This window comes from Barbatula barbatula, assembly GCF_947034865.1.
Source record: "Barbatula barbatula genome assembly, chromosome: 18".
NCBI classification, from domain to species: domain Eukaryota; kingdom Metazoa; phylum Chordata; class Actinopteri; order Cypriniformes; family Nemacheilidae; genus Barbatula; species Barbatula barbatula.
In genome coordinates, this window is record NC_136781.1 from 12,365,475 (window position 1) to 12,386,337 (window position 20,863).

The following is a 20,863-nucleotide window of genomic DNA, read 5'->3' on the forward strand; positions in this document are numbered from 1 at the left end:
ATTAAAACACTTAACAAACAACACACGACAATTATTTGTTTACTTTTATTCAAAAACTTACTGTCTCCAGACAGATACAAATCAGAAACATTACAGTGGATAACAGAGGACAGGAAACGGTTATGCATGAGTTTATATCTCTGAACAGGGGAAAGTGATAATATGCTTAAATGTTAACAGAAAAAAAGCACTAGAAAATTAAGCTTTACGTTTAAATGCATGTATATTTACACAATCTATTCAGCAGTTTTAATGTAGTGGTGAGGAACAGAAGACAGTTTTGCCCTGAGGGCATTTACTTTCAAAAACCCAAAACTCTGTCTGCACACCTTCTTTTAAATAAGTACACTCATGCCATTGCAGAAATACACTCATCCTTTTCTCATACAAAAGGAATCCAATGTACCTCACATAAAAGTTAAAACATGGAAGATTTCTGTTTGACAACCACCTTCTATTTTATTCTTAATAAAAAAATTGTTTTAAGGCCAAGACATGGAATGATTAAAATTATACCCCAGACAAAATGCACATGTCTGTCATATAAATTAATGTATTAGTTAAGCTTTATAAAGCTGCCGAATGCAATGCTGTAACGTTAAAGATCTCACAGGATGTTAAGTTACATATTGAATATTTTACAGTGGGAAAAAGCTTAAAGCTTAGCTTAGAGCTTCAGTCCATAAATTTAAACCAATCCAATTTACAGTAAGGAAAAGAGTGAAAACCTAAAAACCTCTTAAGACCGACAAAAAAAATCCAAACAATACACACAAAAAAGGAAGAAAAATATATAAAATATTTCAAAACTTGCTGCATGGCTACACACTCTTATGTTTAGACATGTTCTTATACATTTCCAAAACCTTTTAACTCGAGCTTGGAGTTAAAAAACAAAAACAGCACAGTTATAAAATCAGCACCAATTTATATATTTATATATAATTTGATTTAAATGTAGATGTCTACATAGCTCTAATCAGGGGAAGAAAATCTCCACCAGACATACTACACTAACTTCTGGTTTTATCAGAGACGACACAATGGCACTACTGGAGAGATTTCCTCATCTTGATTTTAAGATTTTAGAGGGACAAGCGAGCGGATCTATTCTTTGGATAAGCCTTGTGACTCAGAGGAAGGATTATAGTCTTTCTGTGCATCTCCACAGTGACCGAGAGCTTGATTTACTAGGGCAGTTGGCACGAAAAATGATTTTGTCGGTGCAACACGAGCAACAGGACCACTGAACGGTGGTTTAGCATTTACCAATCACTGATCATGTCACTAAGATTACGCCAATTGTGCACCAAAGGCATTACTAAATCCCAGTGTGTTTTTCGATTGAACCTTTATATTGGATGTCATGACTTTTTTACGATAGGAGAAAAAGGAAACTAAATACTAGATATAAAGACCTGGAGGTTCTTCTCCATTTCACATATTAGATAAGAATAAAATATATATCAATACTCACTATGATGAGCAAAAACCTGCTTATAAATTACTACTTTACACCAGATTACTCACTATTACAAAAGGGCTATACATAACAAAGTTGTATTTAAGTTAAAAAAGATGCATTCACCCCTAAATTTCAAGAAATACCACAACTCTAAGAGATCTCGCATATGTTTCTTCAAACATAATGGCGTTCGACTGTGAAAAAATGATACGTATAACCATACATATAATTATTTCACAGTTATTTCGATAATGTACTTATGTATGGCTAAGGACAGTCTGAGATTCCATGCTGTTCAGTATCTACCGATCAGGGAAAGCCCACACAAGACTTTAAATTGCTCCGCTTTCCTTTCTGTTTTAGTAAGCGTCAATGGTACAAGCCGATTTGGATGCCAATCGCTCCATTGAATTTAATTCTCTTTAGAGAATCGATCTGAATTCGCACAAAATGTCTCTTCTCTTCACACTGCTCCAATTTTAATCTTAAAACATGGGCACTCCCAGGACCTACAAGAGAAAATGTTCAAATTCAGTTCAGTGTTTAAGGTTACCAAAAAATTGTTTCAATTTCATCATCAGTCCAGATTAGTAGCATTATGCTTTCCCTCTCTTTTGTTAGCACAAGGGCAATTCTTAAATCTGAAATCACTCCTGCTAGTGCCATCTAGTGGTGGTCTCCCTTTCACGTCCTTAAAGGTGGAGTGAACGAGTCCCTATTACCGCTGAAAAGCATCATAACCCAGGAAATGAGTGCTTCTTACAGACTCGTCCATGATGGAGGAAGGGTCGAAAAAGTCAGGCTTCAGTTCTGATCGCTCTCGCCGGTTCTTCGATGGGGGCTGGAAAAGAGCAGATAGAATATAAGTTCTATTTAATATCCATTATTTCTTTTTAGGATGAAACAACATCCCAACAGAATGACATAATGGCTACTGACAAACACAATAATGAATTTTTAATATTAAAGACATTTGACAATTACCAGATCAATATCCATGGTGTCAAAGTCCATGCCTTCATTAAGATCCTCGATTCGGCCTTCCGATGACATCATCACATCTTCTACAATAGGTTCCTCATCATCCTCCATTAGGCCTGTCCCTCGTCGACTGCAAGCATGACAGCAATATAATATAGTAAACAATTACAAAATGCAGTGCTGTATGTAAAATGCCTAATATTTCTTTCCAAGTTTTTTTAAACACATTCTGAACTTCTGCTAGATCATGTTTACCCAAAAACATTTTACTCTACAATCCAATAAAAAAAAAGAATATGACCCCTTGTAGAGAGCTACAATCTAGCCACGGGGTGTATATCCACTGGGATGTCTTACATGGCATGCTGAAGGTTGGTCCTTAATTTAGCGTAGTTCATGACTCTCTCCTGATGCTGTCTGGCCACCTCCTCTTGCTGCTGTCTCTGTGCAAGCATCCAAGTGACCTGTGTGCTATACAACACAATAACACCAAACCTCACTAAACGTTCCTCACCAAACCACAAGCTCACCAGCTCACTGCAGTAATGATCGGCTTACTTGTAGTCCATGGTTGTTTGATGGTGTTGTGGCTGTAGAGTGGGAGGGTGCGCGTGCTGCTGTTGCTGATCCGGGGTCATGGTGTACACGCCCATGTAGCTCTCCTCGGCACGCAGGCGTTTGGGCTCTCTCATGACGGTGGATGTGAGGTGGGGTGATGGCATCATGACAGGCGTCGGCATGCTCTGTTCGCGGTTCATCCACAACTCAGTGCTGCTGCTGCTGCTCTCCTCTGTGCCAGGACAGAAAGATGTTAATGAGTAACCAATCATGGGACTGTAATTTATTAAAGGTTGATGTGTAAATCACAGTATTACCTTCTGGTATTTTCCTCTTAGCGGTGGCAGGTTTTGCCTTTTTGCTCCTGACAGAGGATCCGCGACTGCTGATGCCACTGACCACAGACATGGTGTCATCATCTCCACCTGCCTGCAGTGAGTTCCTGTAGGAGATGAGGGGCAGCCAGCAGTCTTCCCTCTGCAGGGCCATCTGAAACGTCATGAAGCGCTCCAAATACATGTGCCTTCACACACAGAGGAAGAGAGAAAACCAACATTACATCCATCTGATTTACATGTACTCTGTATATAACCAAACTCATTGGTATTCAAATTCTATTCACCTCACACATTATATAATAAACATACTGGATGCTATAAGGTTATATTGTCGATATTGTCAAAACTTGAAAACGATTTCTTACACAGTCCGCTTGTCCTGCCTCATAAGTTTGGATGAGAACTCGCTGAGAATATCCAAAAAGGCCAGGTGAAGTGGAGGGTATCCCTCGCCTTGAGGATTCAGCTCTTTGAAGGCAAACTCGATACCATCCCTTAAAACACAGAACAATGTGTTAAATGAGAACACTGTGTAATATCATAGAAATATGTTTTTTTTAGTGTATAAAGGCTCACTTATGTAACATGGCGATGGCCTCTCTGGTCTTGACCTGATCCAGACCGAAGGTCAGAGAGAAACGGCGAGCGAGCTCTTTAATGCCACAGAAAGACGAGGCTGACCGGTCAAAGCTGGGACCCAGATCTGACAGCATTTCATTGAATAGCTACACACAGCAGAGGAAGAAACGTTTGCAATCCACTCATGCAAAATAACAGAAACAGAGAGCTGACTTAAGGTTGTGCTGACATTTGCAATAGTTTATAACTGTCATGGAATTACATTATAGCTGAAACCTACTATATTTCTTATAATATTTGAAGATGGATATTATTTTTGTTTTCTGTAAACAAATAAAACGTTGACATAGTACCACAAACGGCACATTTTATTTTAGAGTTGATGTTAAAAATAAACATCTCTGCAGCAGCCCTTATTGTTCATTTGTGTGAAAAGACTTTAGAAGTGTTGAATCTTTTTCATCATCGGAGACTGACCTGCTGTAAACTGAGAATGAGAGTCTTTGCACACTGGATTTTGTCGATCTGTCTTGTCTTGCTCATGGTTTCCTTGATGATGTCACCATAGTCATTGTAATACTAGAAAGAAATAATATTTTTTGGGAAATCTGTGCATGTGTATGATTTTTAAAAGCTACAAGCACAGTTCAAGAATGAAGAGACTCACCCTCATGTATTGCTTAAATATATCTGCGCCAGTGTTTATCTCAACTACATTGTAAATAATAAGTTTGCAGTATGCTGCCAGCAGGTTTCGCCTCTTGTGCAAAGCTTCGATTTTTCCTGCTTCATCGTCCTGCTGCCCATCTGCTCAAAAATGACAAATCTAAATTAATAAAACAACAAGACAGCATATAAAAATGCATCTCACACAATATTAATACAAGCCCACTGAATAGGAGTCATTGCAAGTTAAAAAATGTTCTTACTGCCTTGCACTGAAAGGTCAAATGTTGCCCTCTAGTGGTCACTTAGGAACACGAAGGAAGATGCAACAGGTCCATCCCCTTATTTAAAACCTCTCAATCTATCAAACTCAGCAACTAACACAATTAAATAATGCTGGAGGCTTTAATCCCTTTAAATTAAATCCATCTCAAGCCCATTTTCTTTGCGTGACCATTTGACACCAAACAGCCAGGGCCACTAAATGTAAATCCATTCGACAAAGCCTGTTAGCTCCACCTAAAAGTGATTAGCAATGATAGACCACCTGTGCTGTTGTTGTCGTCATCCTGGTCAATGAACACGTGGTCCAGAATGAAACTGAGAAGCTCAGACTGCAAGGATGCCTCAGGTGTGTGTATTAGGGGCTCCAGAGCTTCCCTGCCCCCTGAGATGATCTGATGGCTAAAGATGAGCAGCAGGTCACATAGGATAGTGAAGGCCTGCGGGAGAACACACAGTCAGGTACAGCATGTTTCTAGACAGATTGTTTGCCGTGAGGGAGATCTATACGATACAGACCTGCTCTTTCACCGCGGTGTTGACGCTTGTTAGGTAACGCTGGCACATGAGACAAAATGCCCTCATTTGCTTCCTCAGTGTCACCATATCCTCCTAAAGAGAACAAATGCAATATTAACATTCAACAAGCCACTGCAAATAAGACAAAACAGGAATGCATACAAATGAAAGCAGAAGGTATATAAAAACAAGGAAGCTACCTTTTTAGAAGTGCCTTCAGAGACCTTGGCTAAGTGCCAGAGGATGACATAATGTGTGCATTGCAGAGCGTGAATGACAATCTGAAACAAAGAAGAGAGAATTTAAAGTTAACCAGCAATCAAAAAAGGAGACATTTCTATACCACTAGCAAAACCCAAACAAAATCCCAATATCCATTGTTTGGATACACATATAGTTCCACCTCGATCTGATCTACTTCGTTATATTGAAATCCACAAGGTCACTCAAATAAATTTGACATGCTTCCCCTTTAAGAATTCTTCCTATACACATCCAGCATATGATGGCTTATAACAAATACCTGCTCAGGCATGTCACCGTTTTCAATCCCAGTGTTTAGTAACCTGTAGTTGCTGGTGAAGAGGTCCCAGTTGGAGAGGTCATGAGCACTGCAACAAAAAAACAGCAGGATATCATTATTTGCACGAGGTGTTAAATACGCATTAGAAACCTTTATGGTCCAGAGAAAAGCGAGACTGAAGCTCTTACTTGTGGAAAGCAGTGATCCTCTTCAGTGTAGACAGAACTTGGTAAGCATCATCTTCATCTGGATCTTCACCCTGTAAGGACAGACGATGCACATTTGACCACTGAAAGTATGTATTGTGAAAGCATAAAGGGAATGTAGTCAAATTCAGTATCAATGTATAGAGATATATGTAATACAGGCGTGATCGCATGGACAACAAAAAAACAACAACTTAAGTATATATTAAAGAAATATAATTGATCATCTAATGGTTGTTGGACACCTAGCTAGTCAAACCAAGCATTACAGCATAACAGTGCTGTAGAGAGAGCAAATATTCTTTTCCTATGTCAAGTTAAGAGACATCAATTAGCTCCACCCAGTAATTCTCACCTCCTGCAAGAAATCCTCCAGAAGCGTGTTAAACTTGTCCACTAACTCATCCAGGAGCTGACTGCGGGCGATATCCACCCGGTTGAAGATGGTGAACTCCTCGTTGCAGAGCGCGTGGTAGGTTTTGGAGCAGGCCTCGAGGACATCTGTGTCCGTGTGCTTCTCCACAATCTCTCTGATTTGTCGTAACAATGCATCCAGGTGCTGCCAGTGTAAACAACAGGCTTTCTTTCACATGCTACACAATCGATCTACTGCACATAATCTGTTTTCATTCACCGTATGTTAACCAGATGTATTCGAACAAGTAATGGTACAGACCTTTTCCAAACGGCCTGTGGTATAGATTTCAAGATCGAAGAACTGCGGCAGGTGGAGCAGGTTAGTTACTTTCTCTGAATCGACACAGTACTGCCAAAAATAAAGTTACATGACCGTTTACCATACTGTTTGACAAATCTCATTTTACATCTTAACGTGTAGATGGGTTCAGGTTTTAACCTTTGCAAGTAAAGCTGGCAGTGCTGTGGAAAAGATTTCCGTCATTCGCGTCCGGTCATCGATCTGAGTTTTCTTCTCCTTTGCTGTGAGAACCTGAAATGAGATCCAGTGATAATCGGGAACGGTGTCATCACATGCCCATCATTTTTGTGTGTGGTGTGAGGTCTTACTCTCTTGCCCGTGCCTCTGCCCACAGGAGGGTGACACTCTGCGGCCTGACGGATGGTACACAGCATGATCTCTATGAGAGCCGTCTCCTGTCTGTCTGTCAGAGCTGGCAAACACACACAGATAAATAATTGCTCATTCCCTCTCGTGCAAAGTAAAACAACTTTAACATCTGTGTGTCTCTGACATTAGGTTTTGCTACATATTTGAACAGAATATTGTGATGTGTTCAGACCTTCCTCTCCAGGAAGCGGCTCATCCAGAAGTAGACTGATCATGCACTCCCAGTCTTTCAGGATCTCTGCTGCACAGTCCCACATGCTGTCCACTAGGTAGGCAGCATGCTCGTGAAGCTGAGGATCAAAGCATAATACTTCAGAATGTGTGACAAATTACAAACATAACTCCACAGACCGTAAAAAAGACAAACAACACGCCCCCATTTACTTCCACTGTAGAAAAATGAAACCAAATTGTCTGAGATATGGCCGCTAACAAATTGCACTGCTTACATAATTTGGAGCCGCGCAGCAATATCAAGGTCCCACCCATATTTCCAGATGACTTGCAAACTAACAAATCATGATTACATTTTCATGTTGTAAAAATCACGTCACACGAGGTGCGACCTGTTTTCATTACTGTACAGAACACGTTAAAAACTGCAGAAAGTTTGACTGGGCGGCCATTCATAGACAAAATGACTTTACATCCCTACAGTTTTTCATAGTAAACAGACGGGTTTCAAAGTTCTTGCATGTCTCTCGTGTCTTTTTCAGTGCCTTGGGCATAAGCAGTGTTTACGGTGTTTCCCAGTGAGGCGAGCTGCATCCACTTGGCTGGACACAAGCTGGCTGTACCACAAGTATAGCAATTGCAAGTTCACATTATTTAGTTATTTATTTTAAAGTCGGCATAAAATAAAAAATTCTAATTGTTTTACAGAGAAGTATTTATTGTAAATGATTTATCCGTGCACATCATCTTTTTTTTCAAATAAATTTGCACATCATTCAACTCGAAACGACCTCTATTCACTTCTGTTCACGAGGAATGGCCGCAAGGGTGGGGCTGCAATGACTGTCAGATGGCAAACTGGTGTAAAAATCTTTCACCTTTTAGTGATCCAATCAGTTGTCTGTGGATTAAATCAAGTCCCGTGACCGCCCTACATGTTTTTCTCATTTCATAACTCGGGTATACGTGACGATACTAAAAAAAAGACAATCGCTAATTCCGTTTCATGCCGACTTTAAAAACATTCACATGTAAACCTATACAAAAACAGATCATCTTTATCTTACATGTGCGCAGTGGAAGGATTTAACTTTGTGCTTTTTGTAGTTTAAATGTTTCTCTCTGGCTATAATGATAAATAAGGGTTCAGTCAGTGGAGGAAGGAGGATTGACAGTGTGATATGATCGCTTTCCCCTTGTACACCCAATTTAAACATATAACATGCTGGGTGTTTGTGGTGTTATGATTATAAATGTGATTTAACACATAGAGAAAACAACCACATCGCTTTACTAAAAGCTGCACCTGTTAAGAAAACAAAGCATTTTTTGGTTCAATTACTGCCAGTCAGTTGAGTTTGTGACATGGCCGCTAACAAATTGCAAGTTGAGTTTTTCTCTATTACTGAATAAAATAATTCCCTAAAATTGAAGTTTAATTTGTTTCATAAAGTTCAAGTTGATTTTAAAATGTTTACATTTATTACCATTTTGTGTTTTGGAGGTGAATAAAAGACTTGAATATTTCATCCCCGAGAATTTTAAAAGTCTCGTGTCTCGTCTCGTGGGAAAAGTGTCTCGTCTCGTGGGAAAAGTGTCTCGTCTCGTGGGAAAAGTGTCTCGTCTCGTGGGAAAAGTGTCTCGTACCACCCCTAACCAACACTAAGCACAGTTTCAAAGTCGGCATGAAACGGAAGTAGCGATTGTTTTTTCTACAATAAAGTGATGTATATCCGAGTGAAACAACTTCTGAAATGAGAAAACAATTTAGGGCAGGACTAAATTTAGTTCATCGCTTACTGATGGGATCGTTGAAAAGTTTAGTGTTGCCAACAAAACGGAGTCAAATTTGTAATCCAGTTTGCAATCTGTCAAGTCACTGCAGACCCGCACCTCGCCCCATTCCCCGTGACCAAAAGTGAAAAAAAGGTTGTTTCAACGTATTTGATTAAAGATTACAACTAAATTAATATTTTTATAATAATGTGCACGGAAAAATGTGCTACGTGGATTGCCATTTTTAATTGCATGCCGACTTCAACATTGTAAACATTGTAAGCATTGATGTTGCCTCACCTCACTCTCCAGGAAGAAAAAGACAGCGGTTTTGATGAGATTGGCGTTCATGCTCTGTCTGCCTCGTCTTTTGGGCATGCTGTCATCCTCTGGGTCTCGATGGCTGAAAAGTCTGTCAACAAAGTAAAAGATTAAAATCTATACGAGCGAGTTAGCTTTAACCTTACACTGTATGGCTACAGTGGATCATTTTATCATAATTTGCCTTGCACTTTAGGTCAGATTTGAAAGACATTCTGGGTTCAATGCAGGTTATGCCCTATTAATGAGCATGTTTCTGACTTTCTTGTTTCTCTACCAGGCTTCGTTTAAACTTTATAGGAAACAAAGCATGAAGCCAGAACTATGCGACTCACTTCTTAAAGAGAAACTCTCCTGCTGCCACGGCGACAGGTCGGTGGGCTGAGTACACAAGATGATAGACGCTCTCACAGTCTTCTGCAGTCAGAACTTCATCACTGCTACTGTAATACAGACCAAAAACAGCATATGAGCACAGAGTCATACAGTCTGTGGTGTCTCTAGAAAAGAGGACTTTTAAGGCTAAATTTGATACGTACTGTAACACCAGCGTGAGCAGTTTTATTGCTTGCACGGCGACGTCATATTCCTTGTCTAGTGTCATGGACACAATGCGGTCCTGAAGAAAGGAAACACTCTGGTTTTAATACTGACATTAAATTTGAGGCTTTTAATTTGATCCAAAAACAATAACACTACTTCTAGCGAGCTATTTCTGTTTTTTGGATGAGAAGTAGCTCCAGATGGTTCTCTCACCTTGAAGCGGCTGGTGAAGAGCTCCAGCTTGGCATTGAGCTCGCGGTTATAATACAGACCCTGCAGTGCCGTGAGACACTTGAGACGAACCTCACCTTGCTAAGATGAAAAGAGAAACAAAGTATTATGATCCCGTTCAGGAATGTGGTGTGATTAAAACAGACAACTTTTTACAAAGAAAATAACCGATCACTCACCTTGTCGTGCATGGTCCAGCCCACGTATTTAAGATAGCTGTCATTAAGAAAAGCATCGCTGTACATTTTCATCCACACGCCGATCTCCTCTATGCAGATTGCCCGGATCTCTGCAATCGCATCACTGAGAACAAACACGGAGCAGCTGATGAATCCACCCAGGTTTATCATGCTGGAATCTTTCAGAGATTTCATTAAAAAAATACCTACCGATATCGATGAACAAAGACACCCTTGAAAATGGCGTTCATCATGTTTTCAATTTCATCCTGGTTTTCTTGTAACTAAAAAAAACAAAACACGTTAACGATCCTGAAGCGCAGCCACACACTCCCAGTCAAGGGTTGTACACACCCACCCATTATGTGGTATTATCAGTGTTTCACATGTAATGCATTTACTTGGGCGGACCACCCAGGTATATTCATTACCGCCCAAGTATATTCGCCATGACATTTGGTATTGTTTTATCCATCCGTGATAATGACTGTATCTGTGATCTGTGTGTTAGTGGATACAGCGCTTCTCTTTCCTGAATTGTTTGATGTGAGTGGCCTTACGTTATTTTAAATACATCAGTGAGCAAAATATCTTCCAGAACTTGATCAAAAATCTTGTTTAATGTGGATTGGATATCTTTGATATGTTTTATTTGCCTGCTTGATGCTCTTTTGATCCACATCCAGAAGGACGACGATGCATCGCCATATCGATATATTGTCAGACCCCTACTTGTATTATTGACCCATTGTTGACAAGGGTGGCAAAAAAGTATGCGCTGCTTAGCCGTGCGGTGTGGAATGGGCGTAATAGAGCAACAATTTGATGAGAAACGATGATAGGAAACTGTCTGCAGGTCGCATTCAGCTGTATTTAAATACAGCAATTTGACAGATCAGAGACCAGAAGAAAAACTGATATTTTAGAAGTGCCAACACGACACGATGATGTCATAAATATGCTAATTAGTATGTGACGTCACTAGCGTCACAAGTCTCTCAAAATCCTGTGGGAAACACTAGAGATAACAAATTTGTTATAAAAACAGTTATAACGAAAAAACATAAGATAAAGCTCTGTCAGAAAGGCGGCAATGATATCTTATACTGAGTCTAGTAACAGCAAGTCAAATTGATGAAAACGGATGCTAAGAAATGCGCTTACAAGAGCGCTTTACAATAGAAATCTATGGGGAATTGCACTGTAAGTCGATTTATGAGTTCGAGTTTGTTTAAGTCTGTCAAACTGAAGGACGAGTTGAAATCAAGGGGAAAAGAAGTATGCCATAGATGCTGTCAATACAGCATAACTTGCGTTTATTTACATTTATGGATTTGGCAGACGCTTTTATCCAAAGCGACTAACATTGCATTGTATTATACATTTGTTTCTGACCATGTGCAATCCCCTGGGATCAAACCCATAACCTTGGTGTTGCTAGCACCATGCTCTAACCACTGAGCCACAGGAAAGCTTTATCCCACAAAACCCTCAAATAACCTGTGTGTATGTCCACATGGCTTAATCCAATTGAATCAAGACGTTACTACACACACAGATGGCACCACAGCAGGCCTGTTATTACATAACCCACTTCATTCACAGTGCCAACTATCACAGCTCTGATACTCGCGGCCATTCACAACTGTGGCTGACCTGATAGCCCACAAAACACTTCATTCAACATGACCCTTTTCTAAATGACTTCCTCTATTTAAACTCAGCTACTAGTAGAATGCTAAAGTTCAGATAAATGTGCTGAGTGTTCGGTTGCTTGTGTGTTTTGTGGCTTCTTGCCAACAGGGGCGTGTATCAGTTTGGAATGAAAGCAGCAAACACTGCAGTGACCTGGCAGCCAGACGCAAACAGACGTGAGACTCTGCAAGGAAGTGTGCAACAAATCCCTGGCTCCTCTGAAGCTTTCACTTAACTCTGCCTCTATCTGCTTTAAAGGCAAGAAACACAAGAGCAAGCTGTAGAACAATAGACACTGTAAAAAAAACACACACGTCCTTGCGTTTCTGGAGCAGAAGCTCCAGCCTGTCGTTGGCCCTCTTGCCAAGCATCTTGTTCCTCTCCGTCTCGTACTGCCGCTGAGTGTTGTCCATGTTGATGCTGAGGTTCAGTGCTACATTTACGAGGGCCGTCATCAGCTTCATGGCTACAAAAAACAAACATCAGAATTTTAAAACTAGACACTTATACTAACCAATATGGGGATTTTCAGTGTAGCAGAAACTAGAAACACTATAAGAGGACACTAGTTCTGACCTGCCAGTGTGCTGGTGTGTCTGAAGGCTCGGACTTGAGAATCAGAGAGACCGGTGAGCAACGAGATGACCGTGTCCATCATGTACTCGTCATAGATGATGCTGTACTGACACTGTCGCACCAGCACGCCGATGAACTCGCAGAAACTAGTCTTGAACTTTTTCCACTGCGGGCCGGCCATGGTGAGCGGGTAATCTCCGCTGTCCTGCAATAACATCAAAAGCATTCTCACGCTAAAGGATTTATAAAAGAACATATTTGGTGCACATCAAAGGCCTTTAATAGAATTCATTAATAAGAGCATTCATATAAAGCTCTACACATGCAAAAACCATTACTGGGTCGACTGATGTTTTACCTCATCAAACTCTTCTGTCATCTTCCTGATGATCTCAGAGTTCTGCATATTACGAAACATCTCACCAGAGACAACACCTACAAAAATACCCAAGAATAAGATACTTTATTCTAGTGTGCTTTAATTAAGAAAAGAAACAACAAAGAAATCATGCATTTTTCCTGAATGTTCCTTTCAGCAAAAGGACATCACATTCTTGTTTAGCCTTCTAGTTAGATATTGTACTTATGTGCTCGAAACAGATCCCAAGAGAAATGACATTCAAACCTTTGCAGCCAGAGCACTGGATGAAGAAATTGATCAAGTCGAGGAGTGCGACATCTCTGTCATGTTTATACGACTCGATCCAGTCATCAACGACCGACTGCAAAAAGAGGGCAGAAAATAAAAGGTCAAAATCTACAATGGTACACAGCGGGACATCTGTCTGCACACTTCCCTGCCAAAACTCGAATCCCTCCAGAAATCACAAAACAACACGAGAGAATTTAAGACGTGAATGCCAGAGCAACGAGAGAGCCGGTGAGCACTGACCTGCATGGCACTCTTCCCCAGCCTGACCACTTCGAAAAGCATGACATTTTCCATGCCGTTCTCCTGGTGGTGTCCGTTCATGCGTCCGGCTCCTTTCCCCACTCCCTTGCCCTTCTCTCCAGGGCCCTTCTTACCTTTCTTCGCCTGGTGTCGCAGTAAATGGGTAAACATCGCAGGTCAATAGTAGGGAAACGGATGACATCAGAAATTCTGATGTAATAGCATCAAATGGATCAGTTTAATGACAAGAAATGATATCAGAGTCTACTCGTACCTTTCCTTTTCCAATAACAACATTTCGACCATCAAGATCATCAAAGTCGGTGTCTGATGAGAATCGTGTGTCAGTGTCCCTGTTAACACACACAAATCGATGTTAATTGTTTCTGTAACACCTAAAGAGAGGAAAGGTTGTGTATACAGTGTTTAAATGTGTTAGGGAACTTACTGAGGGTAATGAAACTCTGTGTGTAATTCCGGTGCGGCTATCATTTCTTTAACATCTTCTGGTCCACTTCAACTTGTCAAGGGCTTTGTCTTCATAAACACAGGACAACAGTCTCTCATACACCTAGAACACACACAAACAAATATTTCAATTTTCAATAAAACAACATTTAATACGTTAAACCATATACAAAGAAATTTGTGACATATAAATATATTAAATACCAACAACAAAGCTCTGAATAACATTCTAAACAGAAACTACATTACTTGCATAATCTATATTTTGGTTTAGCAGTTTTTGTAAAATATGCTCAACTTCAACACTCATAACTCTTATCACAATATGCTGTTTTGTTTACAACTGAAGACTAGACATGTATTGTGTCCATCATTACAGGTAGGCAAGACAAGAAGGGTTTCATGACCACAAAGGGGCACTATAACTCTACATCTGCAGTCATGACCCAGTGACAGAGACTCAGTGTGAGGAGCCAGAGAGAAGCTGCGGCACCTTTTCCAATGCAAATGATCTCTGCACATACCTCCAATTATAGAATTAAACAGAATTAAATATAAACAAAGAATAGTTTGTAAAATCAATAACTGCAAAAAAGATGGTCTAGTCAAGTTCAAAGAAGCTTGTAAATTGTTTAATACGGAAATATCTCAAACGCGCTTTACCACAGGACCATCATGTTTTCTGTAAATTGCACTTTGCATTTTAACTGTGCCCTAAATATCATTCAGATGATTATATTTTTAGGAGTGCACGCAGAAAATGTAGGGGCACATCTTAAGTAAGTCATATGGCGCGTATACGTGTTAACTAGTGTCGGGAACAAAAGAGGCATTATATCTAAAAGCGAATGCTCACCCAGACCTGCCTGAAATGCCTCTTGTAACCACACCATCACTAATCTACGTCAGTTTGTGGTATGATTTGACTAAGACAGCCCCAATGTCTACGCACGTAAGGTGCCCGTACCTGTCGGTACGATTGCGTCGAAACCTGATATTCCAGATATGGTAAGAGGCGTTACATTTCCGTCACGCGCTAGCAGTATTCGGCCAATCACTACACACTGGTGAACTGGCCAATCACAGCACACCTCGCTTTTCAGAGCGATGAGCTTTGTAAAACATTTGCGCGTCTTGAGACGGGGCATGAGGAGATACAAACATGCACGGTATGTTTAAAACACAACTTTTTTTAACTTTAAATCAGTTATATACATTGCATTCAGTGTTTCCCACAGGATTTTGAAAGACTTGAGGCGCTGTTGACATCACAAACTAATTAGCATATTTGTGACATCATCACGGCATGTTTGCGTCGTGTTAGCGCTTGACATCTGTTTTTCTTCTACTCTCTGATCCGTCACATCATACTGTATTTTACAACTAAGTGCCACCAGCAGTCACTTTAACTGCTGATAAAATCCTGATGTATAAACGCAACATCATCTGAGAAAAATCTAAATACAGTACATCTACATTATGACCGGCTATATGCTGTCTGCCCTTTGTTGACAATGTGTTGCTGTATTATGAACACTTATTTGATTTTAAATGCGAGTGACAGTTATATACACTACACAGAGCTAACTACAGGCGCAGACGAGAGCTCGCACACACATGGAGCTTATCGGAAGAGAGTGCATGCGAAAACAGACGTGGACGCGCCACTCACACCAAACAAGTCTGGTAAGAGAGAGAAGACGCGGAAGCGCTGTTTTTCCACTTGTTATTCGATCACAGATACTGCCATTAAGGAAAGTAATACAAAATGTGACGCCAAATTTACCTGGGCGGACTGCATTGTATGGGAAACGCTGACATTACGTATAAACAAATTATAATATTAGTTTTAGTCGTGTCATATGACGCCTTAAAATCAGCCTGCAATGCAATTATTGACATTTTTCCTCAAAACCAGCTGTATTACTGACAAATACTTTGATAATAAATTACAGAAATTACAATGTGCAGTTTTATATTCATTTTCACTCAATACCAGGGTAATACGGAATCTGCAGACTTCTTTGTTAACTCTGTGCAAACAATTTTGGAAATATCTGCAGATATTCTGTGGAACAGTTTGAATGCGTTTACATTTGTACAGAGATGTAAATAAAATAGTTGTAAAATACTACCCGTCTACGCATTTAACTGCAGGTGATAGTGGTTTGGTTCTGCTCATCATTTAAAAAGAGGCAGAGCTTACAGAGAAGCAAAGAGACTGTTTAAACTGAATACACCAGACCAAATAAGTACTGAATTCATTTGGAACGACAGAAAACGTGCATGACATTTTGTATGACAAAGTATATATTTTATTGTTTATAGTGTTAAAGCAAAACAAAAGGGCTTGTCTTTACACATTCTTATGGTGACTTTATTGTCTATTGACACTTTTCATCTCGTTCTCAACACAATGTAAAGATAACTTCACATAAACTTGTTCTTGTGTGAACGGATTAGAAATGATTCAGTGCTGTCTCAAGTGATCAACAGATAAATGGCGTATTCTGAACTCCTCCGTGGTTAGTTTAGTTTCAATCGTCTCAAATGTCAAATCGTTTGTCCTCAGGCTCCAAAAATCTATCACAGCAAACAGCGAATCATAGTAATGCGCTCGCATTCTCACATCGTGTCTGTAAACTTGTCAATGATGAGCTGAGCTTTGACCGACAGGACGACAGCGAGAAACATCAGTCACCAAACTCTCCCCTTCTTACAGACATACAGTAGACATACATTGGTGTGCTCGCAATCTACTCGTCTTTTCATACGAGATATAACAACTAGAATCGCAAATGCAAGTGTACATGTAAAAAACGCTTGCGCTGTCTCAATAACTGGTTGCCAAATGCAACCATTTAAACAGTCTGGAGCACTTTAAGTGCATGCTGGAACAACAACTATGTAGTTATCCTCTTTAAAAACGCCCTGAATGACTTGATATGCATTTTCTTTTCGTCTGTTTTTGTACCACAACAGAAATTAGGGCACCTTGTAAACTTTTTGCAAATATCTAAACGTTTTTAGCTTTGTCAAAGCTATTAGCTGCTTTTGCACATAATTTCAGGAACAAAGAGGGGTGTCGCTGTTGAACTACGTTTTCCTTGTACCAGGTTACCTCTGAAATCATAAGCCGGCCGACGTCCCAGCCCTTTTTTCAACAAAGACTGATGGTTTTGTTTTTGTTGTCTGTGGAGGGTTTTTTGTGAAATCATTTTCCAAGCACAACACACTGAAACTAATACAAATTGAATAGCTTCTTTATTACGAACAACTCCCCCTCAAACACATTATGAAAAAATACATACATGTATGTGTGTCACAAAGTTTCAAAGCACAAAAAAAGACCTTGGTATCGTACTGGTATCGGTGCATCCCTAACTGAGACCAAAAATCTCCTTAAACAATGTTGCATAGTGCTACATATCTCGGCGCAAAAACAATGCACAGACAAAGACAACAGGGAAATGGGCTAACATTAGCGTTCTCATATCTTAATATTTTCTAACAGTTTAAAACACTCTTTTGTAACAAGCATTCAACCAGTTGACATGCTTGCATCTTCTGATAGTTTTTTTTTCAAGGTTCCTTCAGCAAAGCTAATTTTATTCCTCCAAAAATTCTGCCTGGTTACTCTAGCAAATAGTTCTTGAACTGCAAAATTGTTCATGAGGAGAGAAAGCCCCCATTAACCGTGTCTGTCCAATGCTTGTCACGTAGGGGGAGGGACACTCTCATTCAAAGAGGTCATTTTGAAAGACATACATTTAGATACACTGACTATAGCTGTATCCCAATTCAGGGGTTGCTACCTTCAAAGGTCACAGACTTAAAAACGAGGACTTGGTTTTCAAAGCACGCAGCCTCAAAAGTCCAAGAGGAGAACTGAAATGAGACATCCTACAGAGGATTTCCTCATTGCGTGATTTGCGTCCCCTGCTTACTTTTTTAAACAAATACGGAGCCAGAAAAATGATATTTTATTTTAGAGAGAATATGACACGTTTATGAAGATTAAAACAGCCCGACGGTATATTCAAAATGGACTGTTTTTTATTAAAAAATGTCAAGCCGTTACAGGCGCGCAATGAATCTTTCGGGAGAGCCAAAGCTGTGAAGGACACATTCGTTCCACCCTTTAAAAACCTGCGCAAATAAGGTCGCATTTCGGGGGACACAGCCTATATTGCACTATACGTTACACAAAATGTCTTCTTCTGTGTTCCACAAGACAAAAATGGATCACTTGGACCTACCGAGACCTAATTAGGAAAAGTTACAACAAAAATGACCCACAATGCCCTTTAACACATAAAGTGTATGTAATGCGTATAACAAAGGCGGCTGGAAAAATGCTAGACAGCATTCTGCTCACAAAGCCGACAACCCTTTTGTCATAAAGCTGTAGTGTTCGGCACAGAGGCCGTTAGGACCTTTTGGAAACACGCATAAGTAAAATCACGAAGTAGAAAAAACATAACACATGCAAAACGCCAGAACACAAACAAAACTGTAGCAGCACTAGGAACTAAATTGCTAATGTGATGATAAAGACTGATCTGAACTGCTGTGGCTCAAATGTGCCCGGTGTACAGAATCAAAACAAGGGGGCGTGTCTCCCCCAGTCTGTCATATCCCTCCTCACGCTGATTCGTTATCCAAGCTTCACCGTTTCCAGGAAACGCCGGGCCTGCGTGTCTACTCTCTGCCCATATCAAGAAACAACACGTCCGCCCTCCATTTCTTTCAGCATCCAATCAGAGCGCGCCAGTAACATTTGTGGACGTAAACACGAAGAAGAGAGACGGAAACCAGCCACCACTGTAAAAATGACGCATTTATCCAATGCCTATTATTTCCATACATCTGCGAACATTCTACTAACATCTAACACAAGATCTACACAAAACACTCACAACCGAGCTACTCGAAGTTTATTTTACACGCATATAATTAGCGACGACTTTGATTTCAGCGATACGTAAAGAGGTGTGGTTTTACGCACTTCGATGTGTGCAAAGTAAGACACGTAAATGAGGCAAACTGTAAATAACGGCATTTTGATACGATTATCGAGGACATGCGATCGCTTGAGCGACAAAGCCCGAAAAACAGTCCGTTTATATTCGTAAAGGCGAAGATGTTGACGGAAGAAGAGGAAGAAAATGGCAGATGCGTATCTCTGCGCCAAATGCAGGGCAAAAGCGTGTGCCGAAAACGTGGGAACAGTTGAGTAATATCTACGAAGTAGCAATAATTAACATTTACGGTGCACGGCAGCGGTTAACTCGTAATGCATTACTGAATAAACGGAGATACGGCGGGAATTCAAAAGCGACGACGGCATCATAATCGACAATGCGTTTGAAGGAAAAGTGGCGCCAAACGACGCTTCCATTGTGACAGTAGCACCGAAAGCTAAGACGGCATGACAGTGACAGCCGAGCCCTAAATTCACCAACACTGCCCCGTCATTTCATTCCGCGCTTTCACGTTACTCAGTTAAATTAAACATATGTGACCGGCGTCTGTCAAAACCATTAGTACACATGGCCCGGCCTATCTCGCGAACAAATGTTTAGTTACTTTGTTGTTAATTAAAACGAGGCTGGACTGAGCCCTGACATTATAACTGCTTACGCATAGTAATATAATCGGATCTGTTCGTGTACGGAGCTAATAGATGAAGTTGAGTGCCGAGCTCAGACGGACGCTCTCAAACTCTTCCTCGTCGGACTACTTGCCACTATATTACTCGATTACTACCAGTGTTTTAGGTAAAGCGCAAAATGATCAACGACGTACGACAAGCCCTCGATGGCGAATACAGAATATCACTGGGAAATCGCACACTATTCGAACGGAACGGACAAAAATGCGATCAGAAGGGGAGAAAATCTCCATCTTGAAGTCAATCCAGCACAGCTGTTTTCGGGATTCTCCATTTTGGCTCCTCTCGTTTGCCCTCAGTATGAACGCGAACCGCGCAGCTACTACATGTTTACATACGTTGCGTAAAAACGGACCGCTCGCGCGTATGATACAGCAACTATGCAACGTTATGTTATTAGCATAATAGGTGCGACATCAGCTTCTCCATCTCGGAAAGAGGGGGAAATACATCGCGTCCTCGTCCTCCATCTTGCCTCTCAATTTGTGTTCCTGGCTGTGCTGGGTAAGGTTAGCACGCTAGCTAACTATTTACCCACGAAACGCCACATAAAACACACACTTAATTTCACCATAAAACAACGACACGACTATTTCTATTCTAAAGAAAAATGACCAGGTGCTTTGTTGCACAAACGGAGCTACGGAAGCGCGGCGCTTCTTCGCTCAGATCCGGTCCCTCGCTTATCAGGCTAGCTCGGCTAACATATCATCCAAATAACCCTAAAGCCACTAATTTCTATAAATCTCTCCGCCATTTTATCACTTACCCAGTTGTCAGGGCCGTCTCCGGATTGTTTATCAAGACTTCTTGACGCGCTAAATGAACTCCGGTGTGTTAAAAGTACGCGTTCCCGGCTATTTCATGGATGTAGTTTGAAAGTGGCGGTCAGAGGCGGCTTTGGACACACTCTTACCCCGCTTGCTCTGTTCGGTTTGTTGTTCCGATCACTCAGAGGGAAAGTGCTGGTGTGGAGCTGACACCTGCCGGTCAGTGGTGGAACTGCAGCGGCCTCTAGACATCTAGTGGTGGGAGCGTCCGAGTGCAAGCGCTCGGTGACTGGTTTACAGTGGGCAAAGACTACTTTTGATGTCATATACATTTATCAACAGTTGTCTGTATAATGCAGT

The 20,863-nt window shown here is 40.7% G+C and overlaps 1 protein-coding gene across 3 annotated transcripts; it reads right to left on the reverse strand.

The window, feature by feature from the left end:
• Window positions 1-50: 50 nt before the first annotated feature.
• Window positions 51-20,721, reverse strand: stag2b (STAG2 cohesin complex component b). Of its 3 annotated transcripts, XM_079480157.1 has the most exons (34): window positions 20,503-20,721; window positions 14,040-14,162; window positions 13,866-13,944; window positions 13,592-13,735; window positions 13,325-13,421; window positions 13,058-13,134; window positions 12,700-12,904; window positions 12,438-12,589; window positions 10,639-10,712; window positions 10,429-10,552; window positions 10,232-10,330; window positions 10,015-10,094; window positions 9,811-9,918; window positions 9,455-9,566; window positions 7,377-7,494; window positions 7,144-7,247; window positions 6,974-7,066; window positions 6,794-6,883; window positions 6,473-6,676; window positions 6,100-6,170; window positions 5,912-5,999; window positions 5,589-5,669; window positions 5,389-5,481; window positions 5,135-5,309; window positions 4,589-4,728; window positions 4,399-4,500; window positions 3,919-4,067; window positions 3,708-3,836; window positions 3,322-3,527; window positions 3,005-3,236; window positions 2,804-2,917; window positions 2,450-2,576; window positions 2,229-2,306; window positions 51-1,974 (listed from the first exon to the last, which is right to left on the reverse strand). In XM_079480157.1, the coding sequence occupies exons 2-34, from the start codon at window positions 14,081-14,083 to the stop codon at window positions 1,951-1,953; spliced, it is 3,813 nt and encodes a 1,270-aa protein (XP_079336283.1). In that variant the 5' UTR covers window positions 14,084-14,162; window positions 20,503-20,721; the 3' UTR covers window positions 51-1,950. The 3 variants fall into 3 exon arrangements, with proteins under 3 accessions (XP_079336283.1, XP_079336281.1, XP_079336282.1); XM_079480155.1 differs by lacking the exon at window positions 51-1,974 and having other exon boundaries at window positions 2,047-2,306; XM_079480156.1 differs by lacking the exon at window positions 51-1,974 and having other exon boundaries at window positions 2,047-2,306; window positions 20,650-20,668.
• Window positions 20,722-20,863: the final 142 nt, after the last annotated feature.

Bases quoted from the DNA above. Each gene is read 5' to 3' on its own strand.
- stag2b (XM_079480155.1), bottom strand. From the start codon at position 14,083: ATGATAGCCGCACCGGAATTACACACAGAGTTTCATTACCCTCA. The intron at 4,729-5,134 runs GTGGTCTATCAT...ATTTTTGAGCAG, and splicing joins TGACGACAACAACAGCACAG to ATGGGCAGCAGGACGATGAA. The intron at 3,837-3,918 runs GTGAGCCTTTAT...CTGTGTTTTAAG, and splicing joins GCCATCGCCATGTTACATAA to GGATGGTATCGAGTTTGCCT.